Source organism: Vigna radiata, chromosome 10, assembly GCF_000741045.1.
Source record: "Vigna radiata var. radiata cultivar VC1973A chromosome 10, Vradiata_ver6, whole genome shotgun sequence".
Taxonomy (NCBI): domain Eukaryota; kingdom Viridiplantae; phylum Streptophyta; class Magnoliopsida; order Fabales; family Fabaceae; genus Vigna; species Vigna radiata.
In genome coordinates, this window is record NC_028360.1 from 3,581,243 (window position 1) to 3,599,424 (window position 18,182).

General features: G+C 32.7%; 1 protein-coding gene across 1 annotated transcript; it reads right to left on the reverse strand.

The window, feature by feature from the left end:
* Positions 1–9,830: 9,830 nt before the first annotated feature.
* Positions 9,831–14,113, reverse strand: LOC106775959 (probable pectinesterase/pectinesterase inhibitor 34). Its single transcript, XM_014663222.2, has 3 exons — positions 13,023–14,113; positions 12,176–12,312; positions 9,831–10,725 (listed from the first exon to the last, which is right to left on the reverse strand). Exons 1-3 carry the CDS (start codon positions 13,910–13,912, stop codon positions 10,025–10,027), a joined length of 1,728 nt encoding a protein of 575 aa, XP_014518708.1. The 5' UTR covers positions 13,913–14,113; the 3' UTR covers positions 9,831–10,024.
* Positions 14,114–18,182: the final 4,069 nt, after the last annotated feature.

The following is an 18,182-nucleotide window of genomic DNA, read 5'->3' on the forward strand; positions in this document are numbered from 1 at the left end:
GTTGTTAGGTTGCAAAAACTAGGTATGGAACATGTAAATATGAGTTTGGGTATTTTTGGAGGTGTCAAATGCTTGAGTGCACCTAGTTTAAGTAAAATGATTAAAGGAGTACTTTGCTTTAATTTTAAATATGATTTTCCATCAATTATAGGGTGTAAGGAATCTTTTTTATCATTAGAACAAAGCTCAAGTGATCAAAGGCTAGTTTTGAAGTGTGTTGTTTGCTGTCACGAGGCTCGAGCGTCCAATTACAATGGTGGCCTTTGCGATAGCGATGGCGTGTTCGCTGTTTTCGTCTTGCGTCGCAACAGTGATGGCCTTTGTTTTGTTGTTCCGGTTTCCTGCAGGTTAAAGATATGGCTCGACGCAAGTGAGATAAGTAAAGTAGTCTTGTGATTCTGTTTCGCGATTTATATAGGGGCTCGTAGTGGTGGAGATCTGTTTAAAGCAGTGGTGCTCCCTGGATCTCGTTCACGGTGACCTTCCTTGTCAGGGTTCAGATCTGGTCTTCTCGTGCTTTGGGTTGGTGTGATGGTGCTCGTGCTTAGCCGCATATGTGGGTTCTCTTCCAGATCTGGTTCTCTCGTAGAGGGGTTTCGGTAGTGGTTCGTGCATTGGGGTTCACAAAGACGTTTGCGGTTCTGTTCGTGGACCTTGGGTATATCCTAATATGGATTCAAATCATATCCGTTTTGAAAGCCTCTAGTTTTGGATCTTGGATTTCATTTGGATAAAAAAAAATTTAGACTTTTATGAATTTTAAAATAAAATTCTAAAATAAAGTAAAATAATAATTAATTAGAAATAAATAAAATCTAATTTTGGTCTTGTTTATAATTTTTAAATAGACTATTGATAATTAAGAAATCACTAAAGTGAGTCTTTTTTATCCTAGTAGTTCATAAAGAAATTATGAATGTTTGTGTTTATGCATATCCATGCGAGTACTGGTCTGCCCAAAGGAAGATTAATATTTGGCCGGACTGTATACGCACCTATGATGGTAACATGTGATAATTATAAGGTTTTACGTGCCAATGATAAAATCAATGCAAAGATAGGTTTGTTATTGGACATGTTTTTTACTATCAATTTGGATCATTACATCAAGATACCTCTTACAGTTAATATTACTGTCCAAAGACTTGATATTGGTGGGGCATTGGGTGTCTTGAGATGGGATAAAACATTGTTTGAATTATATTTTTATAATTATTAATTTTATGGTGTGAGCTTAATTCCTTTGTTTCTCTTATTCTAAATACAACTATTATTGCTTCAATATATGCCAATTTCTTTAAAGATTGGAACAAAAACATGAAGATAGTCCTTGATCATATGAGTTTTAGGCACAATCTTGCTTTGGTCTGTTCCGAGTTCAATTTAGCTTCAATACTGATAAATCCTTGGTGGTTAGATTCTAGCGCAACTACTAACATCAGTGTTTCAATGAAGGGTTGCAAGCCAATTGATTCTGAAAGATGGATCTATGTGGGAGATAACAAATCGGTGGAGGTGGAAGCTATAAGGCATGTTAGGTTACTATTATGCATCGATTTCTACTTGGATTTACAAGACACCTTTGTTGTGTTGTCATTTAGATGAAATCTGGTCTTAGTTTCTTATGTGGACAAATTAGGATATTTGTTTTCATTTGGAAACCGTGAAATCAAATTGTCTTTAAATTCAAATATTGTTGGGATTGGTTCACTTTCGAATAATGATAACTTGTATATGCTTGATATGATGACTTCCTATAGTGAATCATTCAATATAGAATCGTCTGGTACTAAGCGTAAAATTGACAATAATGATTCAAGAGCATTATGGCACAAACGTCTAGGTCACATCTCTAAAAATAAAATTGAACAATTTCTGTCAAATGGGATTTTGAATTCCATTGATTTCACAAACTTTGATGTTTGTGTTGAATGCGTTAAAGGAAAACAGACCAAGACATCAATATTAGGTGCATATAGAGCTACAAACGTCTTAGAACTGATACATACGGACATTTGTCAACCATTCCCTACACTTTCATGGAATGATCAACAATATTTTATATCATTCCTAGACGATTACTCTAGATACACATACTTATATCTTGTCCATGAAAAGTCTTAATCATTGGACGTGTTCAAATCTTTCAAGGCTGAAGTTGAGAATCAACTCAATAAACGCATTAAGAATGTTAAATCTAATTATGGTAGTGAATACTATGGCAGATATGATGAATCAGGTGAACAACGTCCAAGACCTTTTGCCAAGTACCTAGAGGAATGTGGAATTGTCCCATAATACACCCTTCTAGGTTCACCTAGCATGAATGAGGTGGCTGAAAGACGAAATCAAACTCTTCAAGATATGGTAAGGAGTATGATTTGTCATTCCACCTTGCCAAGTCACTTTGGGGAGCGGCATAAAAGACTACAGCTTATATTTTAAAATAGTGTGCCAACCAAGGCAATTTCTGCAACACCTTACGAGCTTTAGGTTGGCGAAAGCCTAATCTAAAACACTTATGTGTGTGGGGATGTTCAGCTAAAGCAAGGTCTTATAAGCCAAATGAAAAGAAATTGGACTCTCGAACAATGAGCTGCTACTTTATTAGTTACTCTAAAATATCAAGAGGCTATAAATTATATGATCCCAAATCAAAGAATTTTTTCGAGATGGGAACAACCACATTCTTTGAGGATATTGAGTTTGGGAGGAAGAATAAGGTAAGAGACTTTATCTTTGAGGAAGAATCAATGTCAACTCTAGATTTGATTCATACAGTTGCTTTTGATGAAGCAAGTTTGGCACCTTTAAGGTCTCAACCTCTTCAAGAACAAACTCAAGTCCTTCAAGAACATGTGTTTCATGAGTCAGTATCATTGTGGAGATCCATGAGAGAAAGGATAAGTGTCATTCCAAATTATTATGTAGTATTTCTCTAAGAAAATGAGAAAAAAATAATAGTATGATGGAAGATGAACATGTCACCATACATCAAGCTATGCAAGATCCTAATTCAGAAAAAATGGATTGAAGCAACAATGAATGAGGAGTATAAGTCCATGCAAGATAAAAAGTTTGGAAACTTGTCCCATTACCAGAGGGTGTGAAACCCATTGGTTGTAAATGAATATTAAAACAAAAAGGAATTTTAAAGGTAATGTGGAGAGGTGTAAGACTCGTGTTCTGGCAAAGAGATGTACTAAAAAAGAAGGGATTGATTTTAAAGAGACTTTCTATCCAGTTTCATCGAAAGACTCTTTTAGAACAATCATGGCTCTTGTTGCACATTATGATTTAGAGCTTCATCAAATGGATGTGAAGAAGGTGTTTCTCAGTGGCAACATTGATGAGACAATGTTTGTAAATGGCAACATTGATGAGACGATTTATATGGTGCAACCAAAAAAATTGGTGTCAATGGTAAACTGACAAAATCTATTTATGGGCTAAAATAGTCATTTCGTCAATGGTACCACAAATTTCATCAAGTGATTATCTTATTTGGTTTCGAGATAAATGTGGTTGCACGAAACCAAGAGATTTCAATCTAAAAATTTTGAAATGAAAGATCTCGGTGATGCCTCCTTTGTATTAGGAATTCAGATACACTGAGATCAATCTCGAGATATTATAGGATTATCATAGAGGAATTACGTTGATAAGATTCTTAAAAGGTTTGGTACGTAGGATTGTAAAGCAAGATATACTCCAGTCGCTAAGGGAGACAAGTTCAATCTCAGTCAATGTTCAAAAGGTCTAGAAGTTCAAGAAATGCAAAAGATTTCTTACACTTCAGTAGTAGGGAGTTTGATGTATGCCCAAGTATGTATGCGTCTGGATATAGCCTACATAGTTGGGGTTTTAGGCAAATATTCAAGCAATCCATTAATGGATCATGGGAAAGAAACAAAAAGAGTTATGGGGTATTTATAGAGAACAATGGATTATATGTTTACGTACAGGAGATCAGACCAGTTAGAGATGATTGGATATTCTGACTCAAATTTTGCAAGATGCCAAGATAGTTTGAGATCCATTTTGCGTTACACTTTCATGCTAGTTGGTGGTGCAGTTTCTTGGCATAATGCTAAGTAAACCCTTACGGCTTCATCCACTATGACTGTAGAATTTGTAGCATGCTATGAGGCATCAAGGAATATGGCTGAGAAACTTTGTCACAGGGTTGCATATTATGGAAGGAATTGAAAGACCACTCAAGTTATACCATGACAACAAATCAATTGTAATGTATTCTAACAATAACAAAACCTCAAGCAACTCATTGACATCAAGTTCCTGGTTGTTAAAGAAAGAGTATGGACATATTTCTAAATAGCACTTAAGGACAAACTCCATGTTAGTAGATCCTCTTACTAAGGGAATTACATCCAGGGTCTTTCACGAGCATGTTGATCACATAGGTGTTTTAGCTTTTAAGAAATCTTTAGTTTAGTGGGAGTTAGTCACTTGTATTTTTGTTCTATGTTTGGGCTAATGTATGCATACATTGTCCTTGAACATATTTGGTTTAATAAATATATGGTTTATTATTTGGTAATTATACTCTATACAATAAGGTTATTATGTTGATTTCATTAAGATAAAGTAAGGACTAGTTGAAAATAGATGTGTATACCTTCACGTAATTTTCATGTACACATTTCATGATGAATCCATATCATTTTATTCATCAGCATTAGTAATCATTGTCAGGTTTCATTGCGATTGGTGCAAAGAAAAATGCTTTGGTTCTATATGTGGATATAATCAATGGATGAGACTTTTGGATATGCTCAAGACATATAATGACAATTTTGAGCTCATAAAGTCTAATATATTTGTAAAAATTTGGTTTAAACCTCTTTTTGGTCCCTAAGTTATAAACGGATGTTCAGTTTAGTCCCCGTTTTTAAAAATGTAAATCTTTGGTCCCTAAGTTATAAAAAATGTATCAAATGAGTCCTTTTTTAACTTGAAATACTGTTTTTGGTTGTTTCTTAACAATTGTTACATCTTTAGATTGCTCTGATTTGTTTCTTAATAATAAGGTTTAATACCTATTTTGGTCCCTCCTTTGGGAGGGTATGTTCAAAGTGGTCCCTCCTTTTTTCAAAAGTTTACTTAAGTCCTATCTTTTGCAAAAACCGTTCAAAGTGGCCCTTTTTGTTAACAGCGTTAAGTTCAGTAACGGCAGACGTGCCAGGTGTCTAATGTCTGATTATGTGGCATTGTTATTTGTTTTTAAAAAAATATTTAATGATGACGTGTAAATTATATTAATTAGGGTTAGATTAAAGAATGATTTAGGGGAGAGATGGAATGGACGGAATGAACCCTAACGGCGAGCGATTGAGAGCGCTGGGAAATGGAAACGAGGAGGGAAGAAGAAGAAGAAGGGTTGTGGAGAAGGAGGGGACGAGTTAGGGTTTTGGAGAGAGGGTCCCAGTGGTTGGGTGCCATCATGAAGAAGGCGTGACTGCAGACTGCTTGCTCCAACTGGAATGGCTCTGTTTTGGAGGGAAGCTCCATGTGGAATTCGAACCATGTTGTTCCTTCTGGGTGCTCGCTGCAATGACGGTGGCAACCCTGGTTTTGTGTGTCCTCCATTAGAATTATCTCAATCTCTTCTCCGAACATACCAAACCAATCATTAAACTGGATTTTCTCTTAGGTTAATGTGTGAGTGAGTATAGTGCAACTGTGCGAAGTGGAAGGTTTTGTTCCATGAGTGAAATTTTAGATAGTTTTTATACAACATAATTTCAATCTTCTTACCCCAATTTGAATNGCNCTGACGAACCNCCAAACCTAAGACCCCAATTTCAATCCNAATNCCAATNGCAATCCACGAACCACGAACCCTAANCTGACCCCAATTACCCCAATCTTCTGACCCTAATTAATTACCCCTAATTCGTTTTTTTATTTTACCCTAATTAATATAAAATACACGTCACAATTATATATTTATTAAAACAAATAACAATGCCACATAATCAGACATTAGACACCTGGCACGTCTGCCGTTAATGAACTTAACGCCGTTAGCAAAAAGGACCACTTTGAACAGTTTTTACAAAAGATAGGACTTAAGTGAACTTTTGAAAAAAGAAGGGACCACTTTGAACAAACCCTCCCAAAAAAGGGACCAAAATAGGTATTAAACCTAATAATAACAGCACTTTAGATTGCTCTTTGTACTTTGACCATGAACATAAAAAAAGGACTCATTTGATACATTTTTTATAACTTAGGAATCAAAGGTTTACATTTTTAAAAACGGAGACTAAACTGAACATCCGCTCATAACTTAGGGACCAAAAAGAGGTTTAAACCTGAAAATTTATATGGATAAATATAATTATGACAAATAAGAGATTGTTAGCAATTAATGACCATTATATATATATATATATATATATATATATATATATATATATATATATATATATAAAACGAATTATTAAATGTGTTAGAGTTGTTATATTTTATTATCTAACCTTATAAAGTGATCTAATTAAGTAAATATGAAGATATATGTGTCATGAAAAATATATTATATAGAGAGCAACGATAATTTTAATTTGTTCTGTTGAAAGCACCAAATTATAATATTGAAACTAAAGAAAAAAATCGTCAGAAGTTATATAAAACATCATGGTGGCATATCTGAGGACATCGTGTCATTCTAGTTTTTTTCTTTTTATCCTCGTCAAAAAAGACCAATTCAAATTATTTTTAACTATACCTAATGTCTAATTTTTCATATGCACTTTCACTCTATTGTTACAAGAGATATTAAAAACTGGTCTGATTGTGAGATTTAATGCTCATTAATTATTAATATATTATTGATATATGAGTTTCACAAAACTAACAATGTCTCCAACTCTGCACACAACTTGTAATAAATAAAAAATGTAAGTGATCCTGACGACAAACTCACTGGATAAAGCACGACTTTTTCATATAAAATGGTTACATCTTTGCACGACTTACCAATAGCTTGTAATTGTTTTAAATCCTGCCAATTTTTGTAATTTTATTTTCACATATGGATCCTTGGGTAAAAAAACCCCACTTGACATAAAATCCTAATTAAAATTTCGAGTTTATTAAAAAGGGTAAATGAACTAATTCAGTAGTAGAAGGATGTTATACTCTGATTGCACAAAAAAAAAATGATAAATATAATTTTGCTAGTATTATTGTTATTTTCATTATTCGTGTAAAAAATTTAGAATATTACGCTCTCTTTATTAAAGACCCTTCATAAGAAATTGTTAATATGAACAGAAACATAAAGGTGGAAGTGGGACAATTCATTTGACTAATCACTTCGCATGCATCATGCATTCTCCTACGAAGTTTCTACGCAATTGCCCCACAAATAAGACAATCTAAACTTCCAATTGAACATTAAATCAAAAAAGAAAACATATATATATTTTCCTCAGCTGTCATCTAACCTAGATACTGTGAGTGAAATTATGCTCAAAATAGTATAGCATTTCTTAGTCGGTTATAAATATAAACATTTCTAAATATTAGATTTATATGTTGGAGAAATCTAGGATCTCACATGATAATTAAAACTTTTTTATTGTCTTAGTCTCAAGTCTAAAGTCTCAGGTTTCATATAACTTTGTTTATTGAACACATAACCAATCATATATTTGATGTATGTAGAGATTTAGCTATACATAAGTTGGTAGGCAAATATTCATCAAGCTCATAAAATATATCTAATTGCTATCTTTTAAAATTAAAAATAAATAAAGGGACTACAAATCAAATGGACAATTTCTTTTTAGAAAAAAAGTTAAAATATAATAAAAAAATCTTCATATAACACATTTATTAAATATAAAATAAAATTGTAAGTCTCAAAAGAAAGATATTCTCATTTTTTTTTTACTTCTTTTTGTCATTTTTTCTTCCAAACCAATTTAATAAGAGACTTTTATTTAACTTTTTTTTTTTCATACGAAAATGTTTTTTGATTAAAATTTATGATAGTAATTATTATTACTATTTTCTTAAAAAACATAAGGAGGTAGCTCACTTTTATTTGGAAGCATATTTGTTGGACTTGAAAGACATAGAATCCATTAAAATAGTTTATGCTATTAAGGATTATTTATTAAATAAGGTCTTTTAATTTTGTAATTTTTTTAATGGGATTTAGCTTTTAAAATATCATCATATAAGGTGAAGTCCTATGTATCTATACAAATTTAAAAGGTGAAGTCATGTCACTTAGCATGACTTTATTTTATGTGTGACAACTAATTCTGTTAAAGTTGAAGTCGTATAAGTTAAAAAGATTGATAAATGTATATTATTTGTGATCTATTCATTATGTGATAATGTATATTCATTTCAATTATTTTATTTTAATTATTTTTAAATTTTCTTAAATTCTTATTGATATAAATCACTACAAGTCTTACTTGCTTTATTATCTTTTGTCATATATTCAATTAATTAAACTAGAAAAAAAAAACATAAACACAATATAATAAAAATTAAAAGAAAAATCACAAAATAAATCCAACTAAAGTCATCACTCGTATCACGATAGGTTATTTACTAAAATTCACTTTTGAATTTATGCAATATGGTTGAGTTTTTAAAATATAACTATATAGGGTGAAGTTGTGTGAACTTTTATGAATTTAAAAGGTGAAATCATCTAGCATGACTTGATTTGACTTCACCTTATTCGTGACACTCAATTCTAGCAAATGTGAAGTTGTATAAGTTAAATAAGTTTCAATTTTATTTTTAATTTCTTTTTAAAGTAAAGTCATTATAGGAATAAATACTTCAATTTTTTTAAAATGAAATCCTCGTAGGGTTATTTACAAAATGACAATTTATTTTATCATTTCCTTAATAGGTTTCAATTTTTAAAATATTACCATATAGAGCTTACCAAAGCAAAGTGGTCTTACTAAAAAAAGTAAATAAGTAACCAGTCTCATTTCAAGTGACATGGTTTTTCACTATTCTTTATTCTTTTTCAGATAAGGTAGTTTATCCAGTCCAACAGATTCATTATTTATGTGGCAGTGTGATGCAGGTGACATCAAGTTATGTATACAATATATAAATAAAAGTTGTTATTATTAATTTTATCATAATTTAATTTTAGTTTCAACTATCAATTTAAAATTTTAAAGATGAAATGATAAAACTAATATTATAAAGGATAATGATACTTAGACAACATTTTTTGACAACATTTGAACATCACCTATGTGTCATTGTGTGATTGGTCCATAATGGTGTTTATGACTATTATTATTGATTGTAGAGTAATTATGGATCAATCATACAATGATACATAAATGATATTCAAATATAAAATAATGTTGTTTAAGTATCATTATCTTATTATAAGATCGTGGATGGCATATGTCACGATAATGACAATGATTTTATGCTAAGAGTGGTAATTATAACGATAAGATAAAATAAAGTGAAAACAAAATGTATAGAATACATTCATGGAATTATGATTTTGATAGGAAGAGTAATGATAGCTATAATGTTATTGTTATTATCTCTATATAATAATGAGTTCCTTAGCATCTTTCTATTTTTCTCTTTTGCATATTTCAGGAAGACTTTACAAATGAATCAAATAACAATGATAAAGTGCTATTCACACATCAAATTGCCACGTGGCCACTCAGTCAATATAAACTGTGTTCTATCCCTTCTTTATTTTCTGTCGGTCAGTTTTTCTCCTCAATTTTCTGTCGGTAAAACGAAAATACTATAACGGACAACTATAACAACTCTGACATGGATTGAGGAGAGGAACAAAAGTATATCACATTAAAACACTCTTTACATTATATTTTTATTATTATCATTGGATTAAAAAAATAAAAACTCTATTGGACTTTAGTACAGTTACCAATAAAAGATCTAAAATTATATTGGCAAATTGATTTGGTTTAAGCTGTGAACCAATAATGGAAGGTGTCTGAGGTGGTAATGGAACATTATTTCAAGTTGATAACCCAGCTACGAATGAAACTCCGGTAGACGGCAACCACGATGACCCTAATATGAATTGCCCTACCGTGAATTTAGAAGCTTCAGCGGAGGAATTGATGGCCCGATATCCGACCCATTTCACGCGTTGCCCCAAGGCCGCACCCGGCCCAGAATTCATGTATTCACCATAGTATAACGTGTCTAAAGCAAACGAGGACGTGTTCCACTCCAGCCATCCACGTGGGTGCACGTGATCCCCTATGTAGGACATCATGTACACGGTTCTAGCATAAAGTTTCCATGGACGACCTAGATAAGTAGAATAGCTACCCTTGGATGCTTCTAGATCCGATGTGGCAAGGATCCGACAGTTGTGGATGGAAATGCCCGTGTTCTGATTCGGGTCTTTGCGATTCTGGGCCGTGATGGTGTTCTTCTGTTGGGCCATTGGCTTGCGGGCCCAGAGACTGCAGTTCTGGAACACCACGGCAGCATTGCCGAATATGAAGTCGACGGTTCCGTAAATGTCGCATTCGCGGAAAAATTGACGGTTGGAATGGACATACATAGTGTCCTGGTATCCGATGACGTTGCAGCGGTACACCACCGCGTGATCCGCTCCGATACGGAGAGCCACAGCTTGGTGCTTCTCTGGTCCGGCGTAGTTCTCGAATGTGATGTCCTTGGCGATGAAACCAGAACCACTGGCAGCTGCACCACAGGATCAACATTTTACTATTATTGTAAATAAAAATAAGGTGAAAAAATTATTGTATTGGTGGTTGATTTGAATTAATATTTGCTCTGAACTAGTGGACTTGTATTTAATCATTTTGAATATTCTGTCGCTGTTGGACATAATGTGACTTTGTTTATCAATTTCCCAAGCATTGCATGACCCACTAACAATAATTTGATTTTGCTACTTTAATCTGCTGCCCTTCGTTAGAGGATAAAATTAAAATTTAGGTGTACTACGGTTGCGTGAAGCCAGAGGATCCCCATTTGCTATTTTTTTTTTTTTCTCTTTGTTCTTATGCCAGCATTACAAAACAATAAAACAAAAAAAAAAACCAGTGTTGTTTTCTGATCATTAATAAATGTCAAATGTCTTCTCATTAAATAATTTGATTCATTTGACAAAATATCAATTTTACAGAAAATCATGAAGACGACATAATGATGTATTTTTAAAACTTTAATACAAAATTTCCAAAACAAAAAATTAAAATGTCACTTTTACAACTACTCATGGAAATGCAAAATGAAACGAATAAGAGAAACATGGCTTTCAGTCTACTGACTTGGAAAGTTCAAAGTTTATCTAAATATAGGAATTAGACGTACGCAAAGAGCATTATATAATCAGCAATATATAATGCAAGCGACCAAGCACTGATATGCTGACGTCGATCAAACATCAAATGCTATTCTGTTGTTTTATTTTTAAATGCATAATGCTCGGTCTGGACACGCCAAACTAGTGATAGTGTAAGTTTTGGTTGTGCTGTGATACCAAGACTCAAGAAACAAAAGAACAACTAAACTATACCATATTAGAGCACAGAGACTTTGACACATATAGGGAAAATAAAGACATTTTACATTAAGGAAAGGGAAACTTCCCATGTTAAAACATTGACTAAAACTAGAATTGAACAGTATATCGGCTGAAAAACATTTTTCTCATAATATGAAAGAGGGAAAAATAGTGCTGAACATTTCTAAAATGTTTTAGAAATTGGGTATATATGTAACTTCATTCTCTTAAACATTGACTTTGGTTATACCAACAAGTAAAAGAAAACAATATAATCGGTGGTGGAGATCCAAGACTCCCTCAGTAGACAAACTATTAAACAGGAAGGAATCTTAAATATGGCAACCAGGAATAACAGGCCACGTGCAACGTGTACTAGTCTTCCTCATCATCTCCATCTTTTGACCTTTTCCTTACCTCTTTTCTCTCTCTTAAACACTGTATTTTCTTTTAAATTATCACCAAATATTGTCAATTTTTACTTTTGCGACCCATTAAAATGTGTTGATACTGTTTATGACTCTTTTATAGCTTTTATTTAAATTTTGAAAAATTATAAAATACATTAAGTAAGGATTAAACTGAGGAAATCATAGTAATAAGCATGAGGAAGGAATTTACCGAAGGATGCCGTGTGAAATGTGGTGAGGTTGTTATAATAATTTTTCCCTCCTGTGATGACGGTTTTGCCCTTACCGTCCCCTACGAACATCACATTTGTTTTCTTCCTCCCCACCTTTAAATTATCCTCTTCATACCTGAAATAAAATTTGTATCAACAAAAAAATGTCAGAGCTTCTATCTTTCTTAACCTCCTCAACTACCATAACCAAACATCCTCCATTCATATATACATACATGTTCTCCTAAAATCAATACAGTTAAAAGCCATGCACATGCAACTCTTTTTAAACATTACCACATCATTAACAATTTAATAATTATTTCCTTTTAAAAAGGCTATTTAATCAGTTTTAATAATTAATACTGTATTTTTAACGCACTTTTACCGTTAATATGTCAAGATCAATAAATGGGGATGGTGGCATCGAGACATTAGTAAATACTACGTTGTCCTACACCACATGCAAGTCATTATGATGACAAATATTACATGTTTACACCAAACAATGTTGTCAGCACACTTTTTTCTAATCAGTGCAATAGAGGAGGGAAGAAAATGAAAAATAAAAATATTATATAATATTATTGTTAAAATTTGTTCACGTGACCACAGTGCCGAGTCCAAGCATGATGATTCAATACCAACAAGTCCACCACGCAATCACCCCCACAAACCACAGTGCACGGTTCACAGACACCTTTTAACACTAACTTAGTACAACAAAACATTGAAACAACAATTGTTAAAAAAGTAATGGTTAACGTGTTACGTGGTTAAAAAGAATTAGGAGAGTTAAAAAAACAGAGTAGCTGTATTTTTTGTGTTTGGTATGGGGTATTTTACCTTCCTGCCCTGACGTAGATAATGAAGCGGCGTGAACTGTATTCCGGGACCTTCTTAATGGCTTCGGTGATGGTCTTAACGGTTCCGTTACCGTCCTTGGAAACCACAACATCGGCTTGTATCGCCGACAGAGGCAAGTTCAGCAATCTCCTATCTCGTCGATTCAACCATCTCGGGAAATTATCGGCTCGCATTGTCATCAACCGTCTCCTGTTCTGAATGGGAACGCCGGAGAAGTCGTCGCCGTTGGAAGCTGCCGAGAAAATGGCGAGGCAATTGCTGACGAGCTCGGACAAGTCCTTTAGGTTGTTGGTCATCTGGTCCTTCACTGGACCGGCGGCGTCGGCAAAGCCCTCCGCGCAGGTGTCCTGGTTAGTGAGTGCGGCGCTGAGCCAGGTGAGGACGTCTTCGTTGGCGGAGCCAACGGCACCGAGGGAGACGGTGCTGAGTGAGCGCGCAAGCGCGTCGACGGAATCGTCGAGGAGTTCGAGGCAGTCGTCGTAAGCGGCGCGGACGCGTGGATCCATGGTGGAGTAGGAAATTGCGGCGGAAGTGTAGAGCGCCTTGGAGAAGTGCTGCAGCGTGACGTTGAAGGAAATGTGAAGCAGGTCCTTCTCGGAAGCCGCCTGGGATCCGGGAAAGTCCAGCAGCGAATTGACGCACACTGTCTGAAATCGTGTTTTGCTGCACGTGCGTGAAATGGCCTGTGTAGGCTTTCGACGAAGCCTTGAAGTATCCGGTCTTGTAGCGGTTCGAGAGAGTAGCGCAAAGGCCGTAACCGCCGATGCAGCGATTAATATGACTCCAAAGAGTGACAAGAAGGCAATCTTCTTCTTAGCGAAAGATCTTGGATTGATGGGCTGAGAGGGTCCAAGTCTTCCGTAGTCCATTACGATGTGTTTCTTTGTTATGAGAGAAGGTGTAGATTATGGTGAAGGGTAGAGAAGGAGTGGTCCTTTATATAAATGACGGTGCTTAGTTACTGTTAGTGAGAAGTGAGAGTGTGTTTTGTGTGGAGGGGTTGGTTGGTGTGAAGTCGACGTCTGAGAGAATTAGCTGGCCGCTACTAAGCCCACTCAACAATGTGTATAACACTGCCTTCTACTTTCTCTTTCTATTATTGCTTTCATAATTATTAACCTGAATTTGATAACTATGACATAAGAATCCACAGATTTCCAATTAGCGTCTTTGAAACTTTAAAGCAGGGATTAAAGTACATCCCCGTTTGGAGCTATACATGATGTAAGAAACACAGCAAAATAGACAGCATCCAACCATGTCTCTAAATAATTCAATAAATCCAAGGTCAATAGCTATATCTATCTATTTCACACTTTTCATTTTCTCTCTAATCTTTTTCTAATCCGCTTATTCTCGATGCTTACTTCCGTAATCAATCTCAACATAGATCACCTTTTCCGTCTACTTCTTCAAAACCAACGTCAAAACGAGTCGCCATCTTAAATCTATGAACTCTATACATTTATTATAATTAATACAAAATTTTATCAAATATGAGACGATATATACAGTAATACTTGAACAGTTTAATAATTAATGTAAATAATAAATTTTAAAGAATTAATAGTATTGATTAAGAAAAGTAATTGAAAGGTTTGATATACATTTTATTCTAGACGGTTTAGATGACCTACATGTTTGTATTTTAATAGATGGCATGCACCATCGCTGCATCCATACATACTGCTTCATGATGTGATGATCTTATAACTGTTAGGGGAATTCTCTTACGATCCAATCCTATCTTTTCCAACCTACTCTTTTTTACGCATAAATTAATATGCTCTTTCTGCTTTCACCAAATTTTTAATTCAATTTATTATCATATTTATATTAAAACTTACTAAAAAGGTTGGAGTAAGAACAATACTGTGGGTGACATATTGCAGACGGTGGTGAGTTACTTTCGAGTTAGGAAAAATAGAATATATCCATACTCAGCTTTATCCCTTCGCGTTAAAATCCCCGAACCAAAATTACTGGAATTTCACAAAATTTACTAATAAATAATTCAAAATTTGTAATTTACGAATCAATTGTGTATAATTACTTTATTAAATTTTATAAAATACTTTTTATAATTATGATGATCTATAATAACCATTTTATACAATATGGTTTTAACACTTAAATTAATAATAAAATTACATGTATTATATAATATCGTGTTTTCGGTTTTTTTTTTTTTTTAACTTTATTCATTTTTTAGATTCTTCATGACATACAATTTTTGGATTTGTGAATTTGAGTTGAGATTTATCTTATAAAATGTTCTTTTAGCATTCATTTTCAGTTTAATGCTCGTGTATTCTGAATGTAAAAGAACTTCACAGTGACAGTCAACTAAATTTATCTATTTTATTGCACCATATCATATTATTTCCTTTAAATTTGGAATAAACATTGTCGGAGAAACACTATGTTAGTTATTGAGAAAGGAAGTTGGTAGAAAGAAAGATACGGAGTTTGAGTTTTGCGATTGAAACGTGACGAAAGGGAGAGCTTGACAGAAAGAAAGAAAAAAAAAAAACATAGGTTTTGATATCAGAAATTGTGATCAAGGGAAAAGAGACAAAATGGATGAAATCAACATTTTAAAACAGAAATTAGACAAGGGAAAGTGATTTAGGATGTATCAATTAAATGGAAAAAACACAATCTAGAATATTAGCTAAATTTTTTTATTTGGTACCAAACTCTCAATCTTACTGAAATAACATTAATGGTCTCATAATTTTTTTCATAAAATAAAATTATTTTATATATAAGTTCTTTAGAATATTGTCAATTAACATGCATGGTAATTTTAACTTGAATTTCTTTTCTTCTTTCTTTCTCTGCCAAAAGTACTCATAACGAAAAACTCAGTGCAAGCAAACATTATATTTTATTTTATTATAACATATAAATACTTTTTATTTTTCCATAGTTGGTAAGATGTTATGGAAGCAGTGAATAACAAATCTCACTTAAACCCTATATGCAATGAAGAAAAACAGCGTTGTTCAACAACAACAAAATATTGTATATATAAATAGTATCATAAGAATTCTAACATGGCATAATCTATGCAATTTAATTATATTTTAATTTTATGAGTTTTTTTTTCTTTTTTTTTTACATTACTACGTATTAGTCTTTTCTTATTTCTTATGATTAGAAATGAAATAAAAATCAGATTAAAAACCGAGCACACATGTTACATAAAAGGTATTTAGAAAATAAAAACATTTAATGAGTGAGATTGGAGTATTAATTTAATGATAAAATACAAGTGTGGCTCCTATGATTTTTGCAATAAAGCAAAAGTGAACATTTAATGTAGAAGCATTTAAAATACTAATATTCAGTCTTAAGTATTTATGCACATTATTGAAGCAAATGTAGTGAAGAAATAAGTGCAGGTTTTGTTTTTAAAGAAAATATAATTAGAGTGATAATAGCATTAATGGATAAGATAATGGACAGTGATGGGATGTGATGATTTATAGGTTGTTTGGTTAGCAGTCTCCATTTAAGAGCCATATCACTTTTTTTCGCTTTTCAATTGTTCTTCTGATGTTCCTTCATACCTCAGCTTTGCACTTACTAATTAACGTAATAATTCCGGAATGTTGCTTTCTTTCTCCTTCTTATCTTTCACTTTTCTTCCTAAGGGCCCAATTTTTTGCCTTAGTCAAAATTTCTTCTCATCTCCACTTTTGTATTAAATTATTGCAATTTTTTATTTCAAATTTATTATAAGAAAAATATTTAATTTATAAATTAATGAATGTAATTAAGTTATGTTTCATGGGTCGAATTACTTCTAATACTTTCACAATTTGTTTCCACTATCGTCTCTCATATGTTGTTGAACCTCCTGTACGTTGTTCGTCCGGAATGGTACCTGTCAAAAGTACTCTAAAAGTCTAAGTTAATATAAGGTCTGTTCGGTAACAGTAAATCAGTAATAAATGAGCATTAAAATCAATCACCTATTTCTTATCTTTGACTCATATTTATCGTTTTTTGTCTTGGGCTCATGATTAATGATATCTTAATTCTGGTCCAATCACGATTCATTATTGTAAATCGAGATTTATCTTAATCTTAACAAAATTAGATTCCATGTCGTCCATCCGGTTCAATTGTCTCTCTTTTGTGTGTCTTGCCCTTAGTACATTTAGAGTAGAGATATTGTTTCTTGTGTTGTTTGTCCTCTCCGGTCGTTCGGTATACAAGATCTTTCGTGTACCATCCAACATGTTCGATCACGCGATACAAGTTCAAACTTAGTTTTAAATATATTATTGAAACTTATTTTAATACAATTGGTTAAAATTATTATATTATTCGTTATCGAACTATAAAATATATAGTCAACTAAAAATAAATTTTATTTATAAAACACTCTTCATTTTATTAAAATATATTAAACTTAAATTCAATTTTTCAAAAAGAAGAAGTTGAAAATAAATTTGATTTTCTTCATTCTTACTAATATGATAGCAACTTAACCAAAATTTCCATAGCATTTATTGTGTTTTGTTTTTGTATGCCTCATTGGTGAATGTATGAACTGGGCCTTTTGTTTAAGGGACAGCGAATCGATTATTTCATATAAGCTGTCTTCATTTGAAAGAGAGTGCCATTAATTTATTAAAGAAGTATGTATGCGTACGTACTAATCCAGCTTATCAACCTAAACTAACTTGAAATTATATTAACTTAATGATTACCAGTTTAAAATTTAAACATGTAACCATGTTAAATTCTTAGATATTATTTTATCTTTAATAGTTTTTTCCGATTTCAAAAAATTTTCGTAACTAAATAATGGTTCACTGTTTGTCCAGAACGTAATCAAAGAAAAAGAAAAAGAAAAGTCAATTTTTTAATGGTATTTGTTTATAGAGAATACATTAAAGTTTGCCAAAAAATACTATTGATAATTTTTTTCCAATACTTTTAATACAGATCAGTGATTTCTGATAAAAGAAAATGTTGCTAATAACTTCTTAAACAATAGCATTAAAGGAATGGTTAAAAGTCCTAAATATTTTTTTTGAAAAAAGCACTGGTTTTATTTAAAATCTTATGTGAGAATTAATTAAGGACTTAAAAAAGAATCACAATTATAAAAAATATGCATTT

Coding starts and splice junctions, on each gene's coding strand:
- LOC106775959 (XM_014663222.2), bottom strand. CDS start 13,912: ATGGACTACGGAAGACTTGGACCCTCTCAGCCCATCAATCCAAGATCT. Junction 12,313..13,022: donor ATCTACGTCAGGGCAGGAAG/GTAAAATACCCC, acceptor ATTTTATTTCAG/GTATGAAGAGGATAATTTAA. Junction 10,726..12,175: donor ATTTCACACGGCATCCTTCG/GTAAATTCCTTC, acceptor CCTGTGGTGCAG/CTGCCAGTGGTTCTGGTTTC.